Source organism: Equus quagga, chromosome 5 (assembly GCF_021613505.1).
Source record: "Equus quagga isolate Etosha38 chromosome 5, UCLA_HA_Equagga_1.0, whole genome shotgun sequence".
Lineage (NCBI taxonomy): Eukaryota > Metazoa > Chordata > Mammalia > Perissodactyla > Equidae > Equus > Equus quagga.
Genome location: NC_060271.1, coordinates 6,611,347 through 6,627,936, shown reverse-complemented (window position 1 = coordinate 6,627,936; position 16,590 = coordinate 6,611,347). Strand labels below are relative to the sequence as shown.

Here is a 16,590-nt window from a genome sequence, read left to right as displayed (position 1 = left end):
ACTCACCAGGGAGTGAACTCATTTTATTTTGGTAGCAAAGTGATGCTGGCAATTCAGATATGCCAAAGAGAAGTTATTGTTGTTAATCTCTTATTGTGCCTAATTCATAAATAAACTTTATCATATGTATGTATGCGTTGGAAAAATCATTGTATACACAGGGTTCAGTACTATCGACAGTTTCAGGCATCCACTGGGGGCCTTGGAATGTATCCCCTGTGGCTAAGGGGGAACTACTGTATGAGCAACACTCAGCGGAACCTTCCATCCTTGGAAGCTCCCAGCCACCTCTCTACCTTATTAAGTCAGTATATAAACCTTTATCCCCAGATGTTTTGGGAGCTACTCTCTCTATAGGATACTCCCATATATGTAATACATTTTTCTCCTGTTTATCTTCTGTCAGTTAATCCACAGTTAATTCACCAATTCCCCATCACTCCCACCAATTGGACCTAAGTTGGTAGTGGAGAAAGTTCATTAAAAAAAATTGTTAGGGGCTGGCCCCATGGCCTAGTGGTTAAGCTCAGTGCACTCCACTTTGGAGGCCTGGGTTTGGTTCCTGGGCATGGACCTACACCACTCATCAGTGGCCATGTTGTGACAGCGACACACATACGAAATAGAGGGAGATTGGCAACAGCTGTTAGCTCAGGGCGAATCTTCCGCAGGTAAAAAAGAATGTTAACACCAATAAATAGGAAGACATAGTGTCAGAATAAAGGATAGTCCTTTAAATGGATGCATTTAGTTTTATAGGTATCTGCCCTTATTTTACTCATTTTCTGTCTACCTGTGATAACTTAAAAAAAGGAGAGCAAGAGTCTATGGATCAGCCTTAGAGAACCATTTCCCTAGTTAATTTGGGTCCCCAGGAGCAGTTTCTTTTTCTTCAATTTCACTACTTCAGTGCATCACCTCTTACTAATAATCTTCCAGGGAGACCTCTTAACTCCAGGCTGATCCTTTCCTGTTTAGGGCTGCTGACACTTTGTACTCCTCCTTTCTTTACTTCCTGGGGTGGCTCTTTCCATAATAAATATTTTACTGCCAATCACTACAATGAGAGAAATAAACCAAAACTAATAGACATAGATATGTGTAAATCACAAATCTTAATAGCTGGTTTTTGTGTTTTTGATGCCCATGAAGAGATAAAGACTTGCTCAAAGTCACAGAGCATCACATGACTCTCCCTTAGAAAGCATCCTATCTTTTTGAGAAGAGAGAACTAACACATAGGGTGTTAGAAAATCTTGTAGTTTTTGAAATTCTGCCAGTTTGGTATTTATCTCATTTTCCATAAAAGGAAAGTGAAGCTCGTAGGTTAAGCAACTGGCCAAAGGAGAGGTGGAGATGGAATTTGAATTCAGGCTTTTTTGACATCAAAGCTCGTGATCTTTCCCCTATTCTTCACAGCGACAAAACCTAAGAAATTTTACAAAGTTCTTAAAGAAATCCAAACATAATTTAAAGAGATCTTGACTATGGTTTTCTAATTTCATTTCAGAAGTTTAATTTCTTGAAACTTCTCAATTTATCTGTATCTGGACTATCCCTCCCCTACCCGTTCTTCAGAGTTCAAGGAAGGCAGGCGGTGTCCATGAAGGATTTCTAGAGCAAGTGACATTTAAGTCAGATCTGAAGGATTAATAGGAATTACTTAGTAGGGGGAGGCAGAGTGAATGAGAATGAATGTGCAAAAGCACATTTCTAAAACTGAAACAATTTCAGTACATAATGGCCCAAGGAGAGGTTATAATGGGAATACTGATGGTTTAAATTAGAGAGGTAACCAGGAGCCAGGTCATGGAGGGCCATCTAAAACCATCCTAAGAAGTTTGGACTCCATTCTGAGGACAATGGGGAGCCATGGAAATGTTTTAAACTGGAGGGGAAAGTGATCAGATGTGTATTTTAGGTAGGGTGCTTACTGTAAGGGGATAAAGAACTGGAAAGGATGAGTCTGGTAACAGACCAATTGGGAGCATGGACTAAATCATCAGAAACTGTTAAATTGAAGAAGAAAACTGAAGAATAGGTAGGGATAGGCGTACAGGAGATCAGGGGAGGCCGGAGGAGAGGAGCAGTTATCACAAACTTGTCCCTCCACAAACAGATGCCACCTTGCCTCTGATTTCAGAGAAACTTCCCTCTACAGCTACAACTCATTTTTTGCAGGTAGCCGTTTCATGTATTTTTTTCAACAAATCTGGACTACCTTCTATAAGTTAGGCACTGTTCTAGGCCTACGGATACAAGAAAACAAAGTCCTTGCCCTCATGTGGCTTACATTTGTTCCTAGTAGGAGGAAGCAGAAAATAACAAAAATAAAAGACATACATAGCATGACAAATAGCGTTAAGTATGAAAGCAGAACGAAAGGGCCGAGAAGTTTGGGGAGGGTGTGGTGATGATGGTAAGGATTGCTATTTAATGTGGCACAGTTAGGGAAGTCTTAGTGATCAGGCAACATTTGAACAAAAGCTTGAAGAAAGAGACTCAGCCATGAGGGTAGCCAAGGTGAGAGAGACAGCCATGAGAACAGCAAGGCGGCCACTGGTGCTGGAGGAGAACACGCAAAGGGGAGAAAATGAGGTGAGAGAAGGGCATGGAGAGAATAGATTATGTAGAACCTTCTAGAGTACTACCCTTAAGATTTTTAAAATTCTGTGTGAGACGGGAAGCCACTGGAGGAAGTGGGGCAGAAAGGCGACATGACTGTTTAAAATGATCACTCTAGCTGCTGTGTTCAGAACAGATTTTAACGGAGCAAGGATAAAAGCTGGGAAAGCAGATAGGAGGACGTTGTAAAAATCCAAATGGGTTATGACAGGGGCTTGGACCAGTGTAGCAGTGGTGGAAGAGCTAAGACAGTTTGTTGATACATTTTGAAGATAGAGCCGACGAGATTTCCTAATGGGTAAGATATGGGATATAAGTATAAAGGAGGAGTTAAGAATGATTCCAAGTTTTTGTCATAAGCAACTGAAAGGAAGGAGTTACCATATACTTGTAGGGGAGGAAGACATTTCCTCTTCCCAAATGTGGGTTCGTCTGGCCTGAGAACGAATTAAATTCACATGAGACAGAATAGCAAGAGAAAATTAAACAAAGCTTTATGAGGAACCATGGCTCGGGGCCTTTCTTCCCGAAGGAAGAAAGGACACCGAAGAAGTGGGGTGCACATAGTGGTTATATACCCCCAAACGGGGTGTTTCACATGTGATTGAAATGTCCCTCCCACAATAGTCACAAGATTGCCCTGTCGGCACATTGCTTGATGGACACAGCAGGTAATGGTCTGCTATCTTGGTGGGCGTAGCAGGAGGCAAGTCGATTGTCTGGAGCTGGGCGGTCACAGGTGAGTGCAGCAATCAGTTCCTTCCCTAAGGAAAGATGCTTAATCCTTAAAGAAATGCCAACGTTGGGAGGGGGAGGGAAGTCAGCTACAGGAGGTTACCAGACTAGCACAATAAAATGCAGATTTAAGTCCTTGCCTTTGGTATTGACTAAGAGTTTCTAGAGAGAAGGTCATCGCCTTTCTTCTTCCTGGTACAGAGAGGGAGGCACCTTTACAGATAGAGATTTACCTTACAAACATAAATGTGTCCTAACAAAGGGCACGTTCCATTCCTCAGAGCCTCCTTCCCTGTCCCAGTTTATCAAAAGCAATCAGCCTCAAATAATGCTGATTCCAAAGAGACATATCTTGGGGTGGCCAATTCCAGGTCCCCACATACTGAAATGGGGAAGACCGATAGGAAACGCAGGTTAAAGAGAGGATATCAGGAGTTTGCTTTTGGACATGTTGAGGTGCATCCTGGAAGCCAAATGAAGAAAGTATTTTATTTTATTTTATTTTTAAAAATTTATTTATTTTAAAGATTGGCACCTGAGCTAATAACTGTTGCCAATCTTTCTTTTTTTTCTGCTTTTTCTCCCCAAATCCCCCAGTATATAGTTGTATATTTTAGTTGTGGGTCCTTCTAGTTGTAGTACGTGGGACGCTGCCTCAATGTGGCCTGATTGAGGAGGATTTTAGGCTGGTTACTTTTAAAACTACAGATGAGAAGCAGGCTCTGAGGACTGGAATTTTGCTTGCCCTTTTGAGAGACATTTGCATTTGTGAAGGAAGGGGGGGATGAGCTTGTAGGGACATGAAATTGGCCACCCCAAGGTATGACTCTTTGGCATCGGGATTGTTTTGGGCTGATTGCTTTTGATGGGCTGGGACAGGGAAGGAGGCTCTGGGGAATGGAACCTGCCCTTGTTGGGACACATTTAAATCTCTATCTGTAAAAGGTGCCTCCCTCTCTGAACCAGGAAGAAGAAGAGAGATGACCTTATCCCTAGAAACTCTCAATGGGGAAGGCAAGAACTTAAGTTGGTTGCTGTCTGGCAATCTCATGTAACTGATTTAGGGTGGTGGCTTCTGACCTTTACTTAATCCGATTTGATTCTTGTCTAAAAGTCATGGGATCACCCAATGACCAGACCCCACCTGCACTGATACCATTTTAACTTTTTTTTGCTCTTTCCTTTGTCTTCGTAAAGAGATGACTCACATACCTATGCCTTAAATTTAGCCCTAACCCTCAACTCGGGGCAGCAGCAGAAGCAGCAGCAGCAGGAGCTCTGACTGCCCGTGGGTCTTGTCCCCAAGCACCAGCTCTGCCTGCCCATGGGTCCTGTCCCCATGCTATTCCACACTATTCTCTAAATAAAAGAGCACTCCTGCCAGATCTTGAGAGTCTAAGAAATCTTTCTTTCGACTCCTCGGCTCACCGACCCCGCATCATGATGAGCGGTGCCATGTCTGCACCCAGGATCCAAACCAGCGAAACCCTGGGTCGCCATAGTGGAGCACGCGAACTTAACCACTTGGCCACAGGGCCGGCCCCTAGAAAGAATTTTAGGGTAGAAGAAATTATCACTTGGGTCAAATGCTGTTAAACAGTCAAGATGAGGAATGAGAAGTGACCATTGAATTTAGCAACTTGGAACTTGACAAGAACGGTTTAGTGGAGTGGTAGGGGTGAAATAAGATGACAGGAGAAAAATAGGAGAAGCAAGGACAGACCATACGCTAGAGAGGTTTTACTGTAAAGGGTAGAAGAGATATAGGGGCAATACCTGCAGAGAGAAATTAGGTCAGAAGAAGCATTTTTGTTGTTGTTGTTGGTTTGTTTGTTTTTGAGGAAGATTAGTCCTGAACTAACATCCGCTGTGAATTCTCCTCTTTTTGCTGAGGAAGACTGGCCCTGAGCTAACATCCGTGCCCATCTTCCTCTACTTTATATGCAGGACACCTGCCACATCATGGCGTGCCAAGCAGTGCCATGGCTGCACCAGGATCGGAACCGGCGAAGCCCAGGCCGCCGAAGCGGAACGTGTGAACTTCACCACTGCACCACCAGGCCAGCCCCAGTACTTTTTGTTTTTAATTATGGGAAAAGTATCAGCTTGTTTATGTGCTGTGGCAGTGATCTAAGAAAAAGGGAAACAATGAAAATACAAGAGGAAGAAGGGACTTTGCTGGATGATGTCTTTGAATAAACAAGAGGGAATGAGATCTAGTGCACAAGTGTAGGTGTTGGCCTTAGATAAGAGCACAAATAGTTCATGGTAATAGGAGAGAACAAAAAGGGGGAGAGTCTATACAAATAGGTGAGTAGACAGGATGGTGGGAGCTTGGGATGTTGTTTTTCTTTCTTCTTTTTTTCTTTTGGTGAGGAAGACTGGCCATAAGCTAACATCTGTTGCCAATCTTCCTCATTTTGCTGAGGAAGATTGTTGCTGAGCTAACATCTGTGCCCATCTTCCTCCATTTTGTATGTGGGATATGGCCACAGCATGGCCTGATGAACGCTGCGTCTGTCTGCACCTGGGATTCAAACACACCAACCCCTGGCTACCCAAGCAAAGCACACAAACTTGACCCCTATGCCACTGATGAGGATCCAGGCCGCCCCAGGGAGAGAAGCCCAAGGCGTCCTGCCCTACCTAGCCATCTGTATCATCCTCTGGGAAGCATCAGAAGTCCTGACCTGAGGCGACCTGATTGGTATTCAAAGTTATAGAACCACCCAGTAACCAGACCCCACCTGCACTGATACCATTCTAACGACTTTTTTACATAACCTTTCCTTTGTCTTGTAAAGAAATAACTCACATACCTATGCCTTATAAATTTAGCCCTACTCTCAACCTATGTTTGCAGCCCTTCACTGCCCATGGGTCCTGTCCCTATGCTTTTCTCTGAATAAAGGAGCACTACTACCAGAACTTGAGAGTCCAAGAAATCTTAATCTTTTGACTCCTTGGCTCGCCAAACCCTCATCACCACTGCAAAGCGCCCCCACCACGCCCCCCAGGGCATGTTCTTTTCTCATTGCTTTTCTTTTCCCAGTGAAAGAGGAAGCTGAGAGTTTGGTTGGGGGAGGAGCTGTTGGACGTTTGAGGATAGAGAGGATAGGAAATCGTCCACTTAAAAAAAGAAGGATCTTGATCGGACATGGAGTCAGAAAGTTTGATTTTGACTCCCAGGTTTTCCACTCCTCAGGTGCGTAAAACTTAGCTTGTCTATCTAACCTCTCAGGTGTTCAGTTTCCTTTTGAGTAAAATGGAGATGATACCTACTACTCAGGACCTTTTTTTTTTTTTTGGTACGAGGATTAAATAAAAGAATAAATGTGAAAGGAAAGCATTTTGAAAGTTATTTGTATTGAAAAGTAATTTTAACATTTGAATCCACTTATCAAGTACTTGCTCTGTGCCGAGCATTGTGACATGCTTTACATACACTGTCTTACTTGATCCTTACATTAACCTTATGCGGAAACGCATTCTCATCCCATTTCACTGAGAGGAAGTCGAGCTTCCGAGAAATTAAGCATCTTGCCTCAAGGATCACAAGTTAGCAGATGGCTGAGCCGGGCTTCCTGGCCAGGACGTCATCCACGGCTCACACTCCCGAGAACTATCCTTTCCCAGGACCTATTTTCTCTTAAATTAGCTCGTGTCCTAAGTTACTGCTCTCTCACGGCTTCTTTCTGGGCGCAGGTTATAAGGGTCTTGGCACTTTTTAGGTCACCGGAAAGCTGAGTTCATCTTGTGTAGTCGGGAGGTGAGAAGCGGTTTTGATCGACGTTTGATTCATTCCACGTCAGCGGGGGTTGAAACAGAGAGGACCGACACGAGAGGGGCCGTCGCGGGAGTTCTAGGAGAAAGGTCTTTTACTCGATTTCCCGACCCCACAGAGCTGGGCTGCGGGCCCGCCTCCGAGGGGCGACAGGAACGGGGTCAGTCCCCGAGGCGTGGGCCTGAGGGAGGCTGGTCTGGGGGCGGCGGCTGGGCAGGCGAAGGCTGGTCTCTGGGGCCCAGGGGGCGCCGAAGGACGACGGTTAGGTCCCGACGGGCGGAGGAGGGGTCGGCGGGGCGGGGCGGGGGCGGGGGCGGGCGCGTGCGCGTCGGCACGCCGGGCGTTTCAAAAGCTTCGCGGCGTGCGGTGCGAGCTCTGCGTGCGCGACCCGGTGCCCCGACGGCTGGCTCGGCTGAGTCTCGGCCCCACCTCTCGCGGGATCCGGGCTCCCGCTCAACGCCGGCTCTGTGCTCGACGCGCGGCCGGCGGGGGCTCGCCATGGTTCACTTCTTGCACCCGGCCTTGGCGCCCCGCAACATAGCCCTTCCCGACGCTGAGAAGGATGCCCAGGGCAGCTGCGTGGTGCAGGTGAGCCCCGGGGTGGCGTCGGGCGCGCCAACCCCGGCGGGACGTCCCGGCCCGGGCCGGCGCAGGCGGTCGTCGCGGGCTGTTTGGTCGCCGCGGGGGTAAAGTCTGGAGAGGCTGAGCCCCTGCCTGGCGCCCGTCGTCGCTGGGGAGGTGCCCGCCGGAGGAGAGTTTGCTGCCCCGGGTGGGACGCCCGGGGCCGAGCGCGCCGACCTCGCACCCGCGCCCGCCCGGGTCTCGGGTTCTGGCCTGCGCGTGCTGCGGGCGGCGGCTGCGTGGCCGGCGGCGTGGGTTAGGACGGGAGCGCCGGGCGCAACGCTAGCCGGGCCGGTGGTAGCCGTGGTGAACCCGAACGCACCGGACCTCGAGCGTCCCCCGCGTGCGTCGCGGACGGGGTGCTCCCCGGATGCCGCGACTCCCCGGGGCATTGGGCCGGGGGACCCTAACGGAGAGACCGCCCTGAGCCCGATTGTGGCAGCTGGAACCCCGAAGCCGGAAGTCCTGCAGTTGCACGTGTTGGTGACCCCCCCTCCCCCCGCCATGCCAGTTAAACTAAACTGAGCAAAAGGCGAAGGTGCGTGTTGGCGCCTACTGTGTGTCGAGTAGAGCATCTCTAAGGTAATCCGCTCATCTCGTCTTTCGCAGGCGTTGGTCATCTCCGTGTTTCTGGCGTGTAGTGAAGTTGAGAACTCTGCAAGTTAGTTAATTTGCCCGTGGACTTGACTTCGGGCGTTCTGATGTCAGGCCGCGTTCCACGGCCCCCCAAGGGGCTGGCTCTTGGAACTCAGAATCTAGTGAAGGCTCAACCCGAAAGTAGTAAGGAGGGCAGGAGGTGCTGATGGAGGCTGTGCTGCACAGACGAACGCCTCGTCGGGAGGCTTTTGTGCCCTGCAGAGATCTAGCCCGGACTCCTCCTACTCTTTCGGGCTCCCTTTTAAAAGCTGCTCTATAATTTGTAAATTTGTTTGTGAGCTGGGTTTTGAGTATGTGCTATCACAGTGTCTCGAGCGCATTTTTTGTTGCCGTTGATTGGAATCGAAACAAGATTTTCTTAAGAAGAGTGATCACATCAGTCCATTCTGTCTGACTCCGCCGTGTACTATGTACACTCATTTTCCTTGTAAGATTTTGTTTCAATTAGTTGTTAAAATTACACGATGCATGAATACATTTTCCCCTATGATAGTTATTTTTACATTTATTTATGCCGTCTTTAATTTTACTTAGCAGTGTTTTGTAGTTTTTGGTGTAAAGATCTTATACGTATTTTGTTGAATTTATCCCTGTTTTTGATACTACTGTGAATATTTTTTAAAACTCCGTGTAAACTTTTTTCCTGGTATATTGATCTTGTATCCTACAGCCTTGCTAAAGTCACTTATTTTCTCTAGTAGGTTTTTTTTTTTTTGAAGATTTCTTAAGATTTTGTCATCTTGTCATCTGCAAGTATTTTTATATCCTTTTTTTCTTTTTCCATTTTGACCCAATGTTTGTCGTCCTTTTACAACATGTCATTTTTGGTTTAGAAACTGCTTGTGTTGTGATTAGTTTTCCAACGTTAACTCAAAAGCGTGTGAAATAAAATCCACCTACTCTGTATAAACACCCAGTAACTGGCCCTTCACCCTCCCCCCACGTTGGGTAGGGGGAGGAAGGGAGGGCTTGGGCAACATTGAGGGACATGCAGGTGCTTTACGTGGGGAGTGGCCTAGCTCCTCGGTTCACACCCACACGGGTCCCCTGCGCTGTCCCAAACTACAACAGAAATGGTGTAGACCCAAGGCTGTATCCTTTTAGGTTGCGTTTTTTAGGACCTTTTGTAGATTGTTAAAGAGAAGCGGTGAGTAGAAATCTTTATATTTTAGATCTTTCACCTTTAAGTGTGATACTGGCTATAGGTTTTTCCATAGATGCCTTTATCAAATTAAGGGAGTTTTATTCTATTCTTAGTTTGCTGAGAGTTTTCTTTCTTTTTTTTTTTTAAAGTTTTTATCCCTCTTCCCCCCCCCCGCCCTTTTTCTCCCCAAAGCCGCCTGATAAATAGCTGTATATTTTTAGTTGTGGATCCTTTTAGTTGTGGCATGTGGGATGCTGCCTTGGCATGGCTTGATAAGCAGTGCCATGTCCGCGTCCAGGATCCGAACCAGCAAAACCCTGGGCCACTCAAGCAGAGCACATGAACTCAACCACTTGGCTAGGGGGCCAGCCCTGAGAGTTTTCTTTTTAAAATCATAAATGTGTATTGAATTTTGTGAAATGCTTTTTCAGCATTTATTAAGATTGTATGTTTTTATTCTGTTAATGTGGTGGATTTTATTGATTGCAAATTTAACTTTACATTTTGGGAATAAACCCCATTGGTCATGATGTATTATTATTATTATTATTTTCTTAAAGATTTTATTTTTATTTGTTTTCCTTTTTCTCCCAAAGCCCCCCGGTACACGGTTGTATATTCTTAGTTGTGGGTCCTTCTAGTTGTGGCGTGTGGGACACCACCTCAACGTGGCGTGATGGGCAGTGCTGTGTCCCCACCCAGGAGGCAAACCGGTGAAACCCTGTGCCGCCGAAGCAGAGCGAGGGAACTTAACCACTCGGCCACGGGGCCGGCCTCCGTGATGTATTATTTTTATGTCTCGCAGGAGTCTATTTGCTAATATTTTGTTAAATATTTTTATGTCCATGTTTTATGAGGGAAATTACTCTCTAGAAATATTTTATCTAATTTTAGTATCCGGATAACGCTAACGTCAAAAAATGAATAGGAAAGTGAATTCCCTCAAAAAGTGAATAGGGAACACTTCTCTATTGAATTTTTTGAGTTTGTGGAGGATTGGTATTATTTCTTTATTAGATCTTTAGTGTAACTCACCAGTAAAGCCATTGAGACTTTAATTTCTTTGGGGAAAAGTTTTTATATGTTTCTTGGGTGAGGAATTTAATTATATAGAGCTATTCATATATTTTATTTTATAGTTATAAAAGGGTCAGTTCATCAAGAAGACATAACATCCCTAAATGTGTATGCACTTACTAACAGATTGTCAGTTTTTATAGTTTGTCATTCTAGGATTTGCCTATTTCATCTGAATTATCAAATTTATTGATGGTGGAAGTGGGCACACTTGTCTTGTTCCTGTTCTGAGAGGGATGGGTTTCAGTTTTTGTCCGTTGAGTATGATGTTGGCTGTGGGTTTGTCATATACGGCCTTTATTATGTTGAGGTACTTTCCTTCTATACCTATTTTATTGAGGGTTTTTATCATAAATGGATGTTGGATCTTGTCGAATGCTTTCTCTGCATCTATTGAGATGATCATGTGTTTTTTGTTTCTCATATTGTTAATGTAGTGTATCACGTTGATTGACTTGCAGATGTTGAACCATCCCTGTGTCCCTGGTATAAATCCCATTTGATCATGGTGTATAATCTTTTTGATATATTGCTGTATTCAGTTTGCCAAAATTTTGTTGAGGATTTTTGCATCTATATTCATCAGTGATATTGGCCTGTAGTTTTCCTTCTTTGTGTTGTCCTTGTCAGGTTTGGGGATCAGGGTGATGTTGGCTTCATAGAATGTATTAGGGAGTGCTCCATCTTCTTCTATTTTCTGGAACAGTTTGGGAAGGATAGGTATTAAATCTTCTTTGAATGTTTGGTAGAATTATCCAGAGAAGCCGTCTGGTCCTGGACTGTTATTTTTGGGGAGGTTTTTGATTACTGTTTCTATTTCTTTGCTTGTGATTGTTCTATTCAGATTCTCTATTTCTTCCTCATTCAGTTTGGGTAGGTTGTATGAGTCTAGGAATTTATTCATTTCATCTAGGTTGTTCAGTTTGTTGGCATATAGTTTTTCATAGTATTCTCTTATGATCCTTTGTATTTCTTCAGTATCTGTTGTGATTTCTCCTCTCTCGTTTCTAATTTTATTTATTTGAGACTTCTCTCTTTTTTTTTTTAGTGAGTCTGGCTGTTTGTCAATTTTGTTAATTTTTTCGAAGAACCAACTCTTTGTTTCATTGATCCTTTCTACTGTCTTTTTTGTTTCAATATCATTTATTTCTGCTCTAATTCTTATTATTTCCCTCCTTCTGCTGACTTTGGGCTTTGTTTGTTGTTCTTTTTCTAATTCCGTTAGGTGTCGTTTGAGGTTGTTTATGTAAGATTTTTCTTGCTTATTGAGGTGAGCCTGTATTTCAATGAATTTTCCTCTTAGGACTGCCTTTGCTGAGTCCAAATAATTTGGTACGGTGTGTTTACATTTTTTTTTATTATTTTTTTTATTGAGTTATTGATAGGTTACAATCTTGTGAAATTTCAGTTGTACATTAATGTTTGTCAGTCATGTTGTAGGTGCACCACTTCACCCTTTGTGCCCACGCCCCACCCCACCTTTCCCCTGGTATCCACTAGAGATGGCAAGACATTCCATGTACATGGATTGGAAGAATAAACATAGTTAAAATGTCCATTCTACCTAAAGCAGTCTACAGATTCAGCGCCATCCCAATCAGAATCCCAATGACATTCTTTACAGAATTAGAACAAAGAATCCTCAAATTCATATGGGGCAACAAAAGACCCCGAATTTCTAAAGCAGTCCTGAGAAAAAAGAACAAAACGGGAGGCATCACAATCCCTGACTTCAAAACATACTACAAAGCTACAGTAATCAAAACAGCATGGTACTGGTACAAAAACAGGTGCACAGATCAATGGAACAGAATTGAAAGCCCAGAAATAAAACCACACATCTATGGACAGCTTATCTTTGACAAAGGAGCAGAGGGCATACAATGGAGAAAAGAAAGTCTTTTCAACAAATGGTGCTGGGAAAACTGGAAAGCCACATGTAAAAGAATGAAAATTGACCATTCTTTTTCACCATTCACCAAAATAAACTCAAAATGGATCAAAGACCTAAAGGTGAGACCTGAAACCATAAGGCTTCTGGAAGAAAACGTAGGCAGTACACTCTTTGACATCGGTGTGTTTTCATTTTCCTTTGTCTCCCGATAATATTTGATTTCGTCTTTAATTTCTTCAATAATCCATTGTTTGTTCAGTAGCATGTTGTTTAGTCTCCACATTTTTGGCCCTTTCCCAGCTTTATTCTTGTAGTTGATTTCTAGTTTCATAGCATTGTGATCAGAAAAGATGATTGATATTATTTCAACCCTCTTGAACTTATTGATGCTTGCTTTGTTTCCCAAGATATGGTCTATCCTTGAGAATGTTCCATGCGTGCTTGAGAAGAATGTGTAACCTGCTGTTTTTGGATGAAGTGTTCTATATATATCTATTAGGTCCATCTGATCTAATTTTTCATTTAATTCTGTAATTTTCTTGTTGATTTTCTGTCTGGATGATCTGTCCATTGGTGTTAATGGGGTGTTGAGGTCCCCTACTATTATTGTATTACTGTTGATGTCTCCTTTTAGTTTTGTTAAGAGTTTCTTCACGAATTTTGGTGCTCCTGTGTTAGGTGCGTATATATTTATGACTGTTATGTCATCTTGGTGGAGCGTCCCTTTTATCATTATATACTGCCCCTTTTTGTCTTTCGTTACCTGTTTTGCTTTGAAGTCTACTTTGTCTGATATAAGTATGGCAACACCTGCTTTCATTTGTTCATTATTAGCTTGGAGTATTGTCTTCCACCCCTTCACTCTGAGTCTGTGTTTGTCTTTGGGGCTGAGGTGTGTTTCCTGGAGGCAGCATATTGTTGGATCTTGTTGTTTGATCCATCCTGCCACCCTGTGCCTTTTGATTGGAGAGTTCAATCCATTCACGTTTAGTGTGATTATTGAAACGTGGGGGCCTACTGTTGCCATTTTATCACTTGGTTTCCGGTTCTTTTGCATTTTGTCCTGATGGAGAGCTGTTACTTTGTGTTATTGTCCTTCTGCTTATCTCCTTTGTTCTGGATTTTGTAACCCCTTTCCTTTTTTTGATTTTTCAAGAATGAGCTTCTTCCTGAGCAATTCTTGAAGAGGAGGTTTTGTGGTGATGAACTCCCTTAACTTTTGTTTATCTGGGAAAGTTGTTACTTCTCCATCGTATTTGAAGGATATTTTTGCTGGGTAGAGTATTCTTGGCTGCAAGTTTTTATCCTTCAGAGTTTTGAATATTTCATTCCAATCTCTTCTAGCCTGTAAGGTCTCTCCTGAGAAATCTGCTGATAGCCTTATGGGGTTTCCTTTGTAAGTTATTTTCTTCTGCCTGGCTGCCCTTAGTATTTTCTCTTTGTCGTTGACTTTTGCTAGTTTCACTACTATATGTCTTGGGGTTGGTCTTCTTGTGTTAATAAAGTTTGGAGATCTGTTGGCTTCTGTGACATGAGGTTCCATCTCTCTTCCCAAGTTTGGAAAGTTCTCAGCTATTATTTCTTTGAACAGACCTTCTGCCCCCTTCTCCTTCTCTTCTCCCTCTGGTATACCTATAATCCTTATGTTGCATCTCCTAATTGAGTCAGATAATTCTCAGAGAGTTTCTTTATTTCTTTTTAGTCTTAATTCTCTCTCCTCCTCTGCCTGCAGCATTTCTATATTCCTATTCTCCAAGTTGCTAATTCTGTCCTCCATATTATCGACCCTACTGTTCAGAGAGTCTAGATTTTTCTTAATCTCCTCCATTGTGTTCTTCATCTCCAGTATTTCTAATTGGTTCTTCTTTATGGTGTCAAGCTCTTTTGTGACATAGCTCCTGAACTCATTGAGTTGTCTATCTGAATTCTCTTTTAGGTCGTTGAGTTTTTTCATAATGGCAGTTTTGAAATCGTCGTCATTTAGGTTGTAGATTTCATTGTCTTTGGGATTGTTTTCTGGATGCTTATCATTTTCCTTCTGTTCTGGAGATTTAATATATTTTTTCATACTGCTTGATGGCGTGGGTTTGTGCCTCTGCATACAGATAGAGTTTAGTTGCTGCTTCTACTTGTTGCAGTTGGTATGTGTGTGGGGGCAGCTGTTTAGACTGCCCCAACCAGGAACCCTGTCAGCTGTTACTGACTGGGTCTGGACCCCTCCTCGTAGTCACAGTGGTCCTGTGGGGTCCCTCGTCGGTTGTGCGGGCTGTCGCAAGGGGACCTCAGGCTGCTGGTGCCTACTGCTGCAACCCACCTGGACGCACTCCCTCCTTGTGGTCTGCAGCAGTGTTGTGGGCTTTCCCATCAGCCAGGAGCAGGATCACCTATAATCTCCGATTTGTCCCTAACAGAGCCCACCAGATCACACTTGTCCACTATAGGTCCCAGCAGAGCTATGGGTATATTCTGCAGTCTGTCATTAGCTCACTTAGCTGTGCTGCTTTTGCCCCAGGGCCTTCCCGCCTTGCGATTGCCAGTCGGGACCTCTCCACTAGTGCTGTACAGAGGCTTTCACTGAGGCTGCTGTAAGAACCTGAAGTTCCCCCCTGGGCTATGTAGTCGTTTCACCGGAGCTCTACTCTGCCCCACTTTACTCTCACAGGATCTCTGGGAGCCACTTGCCTCGGCTGGGACACGGCCAGAGTCCGTAGGCCTGGTGGTGGCTTGTAAGCTGCTGCCTTGTGGGGAATCCTGCTCTAGGGAGCTTCCTGGTGTTCCAAATGCTGTGCAGGGCCTCCCTGCCAATGGCAAGCAGAGGCCCTCCCTGCTGGGGGGCTGTGGGACCCTGGAGCCTCAGCATGGCTTGCCAGGCGGTGCCATGTCTGCACCCGGGATCCTAACTGGCGAACCCTGGGCTGCCAACGCAGAATGTGCACACTTAACCACTGCACCACCAGGCCGGTCCCTGGACATTTTTTTTTAAGAAAACCCTAAAATTTGTTTTATTATTGTTTCTACCCAGTGAATTAATTTTGTAATTCAGTAAATATTAAATTACAAAACAGTTTCCTGTAATCCAAGTATAGCATATTGTCCTTGTCGACCATTGTTTCTTTCTTTTAAATTTTAAATTATTAGTTTTTTTTGAGGAAGATTAGCCCTGAGCTAACATGTGCTGCCGGTCCTCTTTTTTGTTGCTGAGGAAGACTGGTCCTAAGCTAACATCTGTGCCCACCTTCCTCTACTTTTGTATATGGGACGCCTGCCACAGCATGGCTTGCCAAGCGGTGCCATGTCCACACCCGGGATCCAAACTGGTGAATCCCCCGCCAAAGCAGAGCATGCGAACTTAACTGCTGTGCCACCAGGCTGCTCAGACCATTGTTTCTTAAAATATTTTTTCTCCCCAATATCTCCTCTCTTCTGGAGGGTTTTTTTTTCATTTTTTAAAGATTTTACTTTTTTCTTTTTCTTCCCAAAGCGCCCCGGTACATAGTTGTGTATTCTTCGTTGTGGGTCCTTCTAGTTGTGGCATGTGAGACGCCACCTCAGCGTGGTTTGTTGAGTAGTGCCATGTCCGCGCCCAGGATTCGAACAGACGAAACACTGGGCTGCCTGCAGGGGAGCACATGAACTTAACCACTCGGCCACAGGGCCAGCCCCTGGAGGTTTAATTACACATTTATATTAGACTGCTTAAGATTGTCCCTTGGGACTCTATTCTTCATTTTTTTCCCCAGCCCTTTTCTGCTTTAGTTTTTATTGCACTATCTTCAATTTCACTGATCTCTAATTTTATAGTGTCTAGTCTGTTGATACTCTTCTCTAATGTATTATTTATTTATTAAAGATTTTACTTTTCCTTTTTCTCCCCAAAGCCCCCTGGTACATAGTCGTACATTTTTAGTTGTGGGTCCTTCTAGCTGTGGCATGTGGGACACCGCCTCAGCATTGCCTGATGAGCGCTGCCATGTCTGTGCCCAGGGTCCGAACTGGGGAAACTCTGGGCCGCCAAAGCAGAGTGCACAAACTTAACCACTGGGCCACGGGGCC

The 16,590-nt window shown here is 44.4% G+C and overlaps 1 protein-coding gene across 1 annotated transcript in view; it reads left to right on the top strand.

The window, feature by feature from the left end:
- Positions 1–7,642: 7,642 nt before the first annotated feature.
- The window catches only part of ZYG11A (zyg-11 family member A, cell cycle regulator), a 74,631-nt gene continuing 65,683 nt past the window's right edge, over positions 7,643–16,590 (top strand). The window contains exon 1 of the mRNA XM_046660451.1: positions 7,643–7,732. Within this exon, the coding sequence (XP_046516407.1) occupies positions 7,643–7,732 (90 nt within the window). The remainder of the gene's footprint in view (positions 7,733–16,590) is intronic.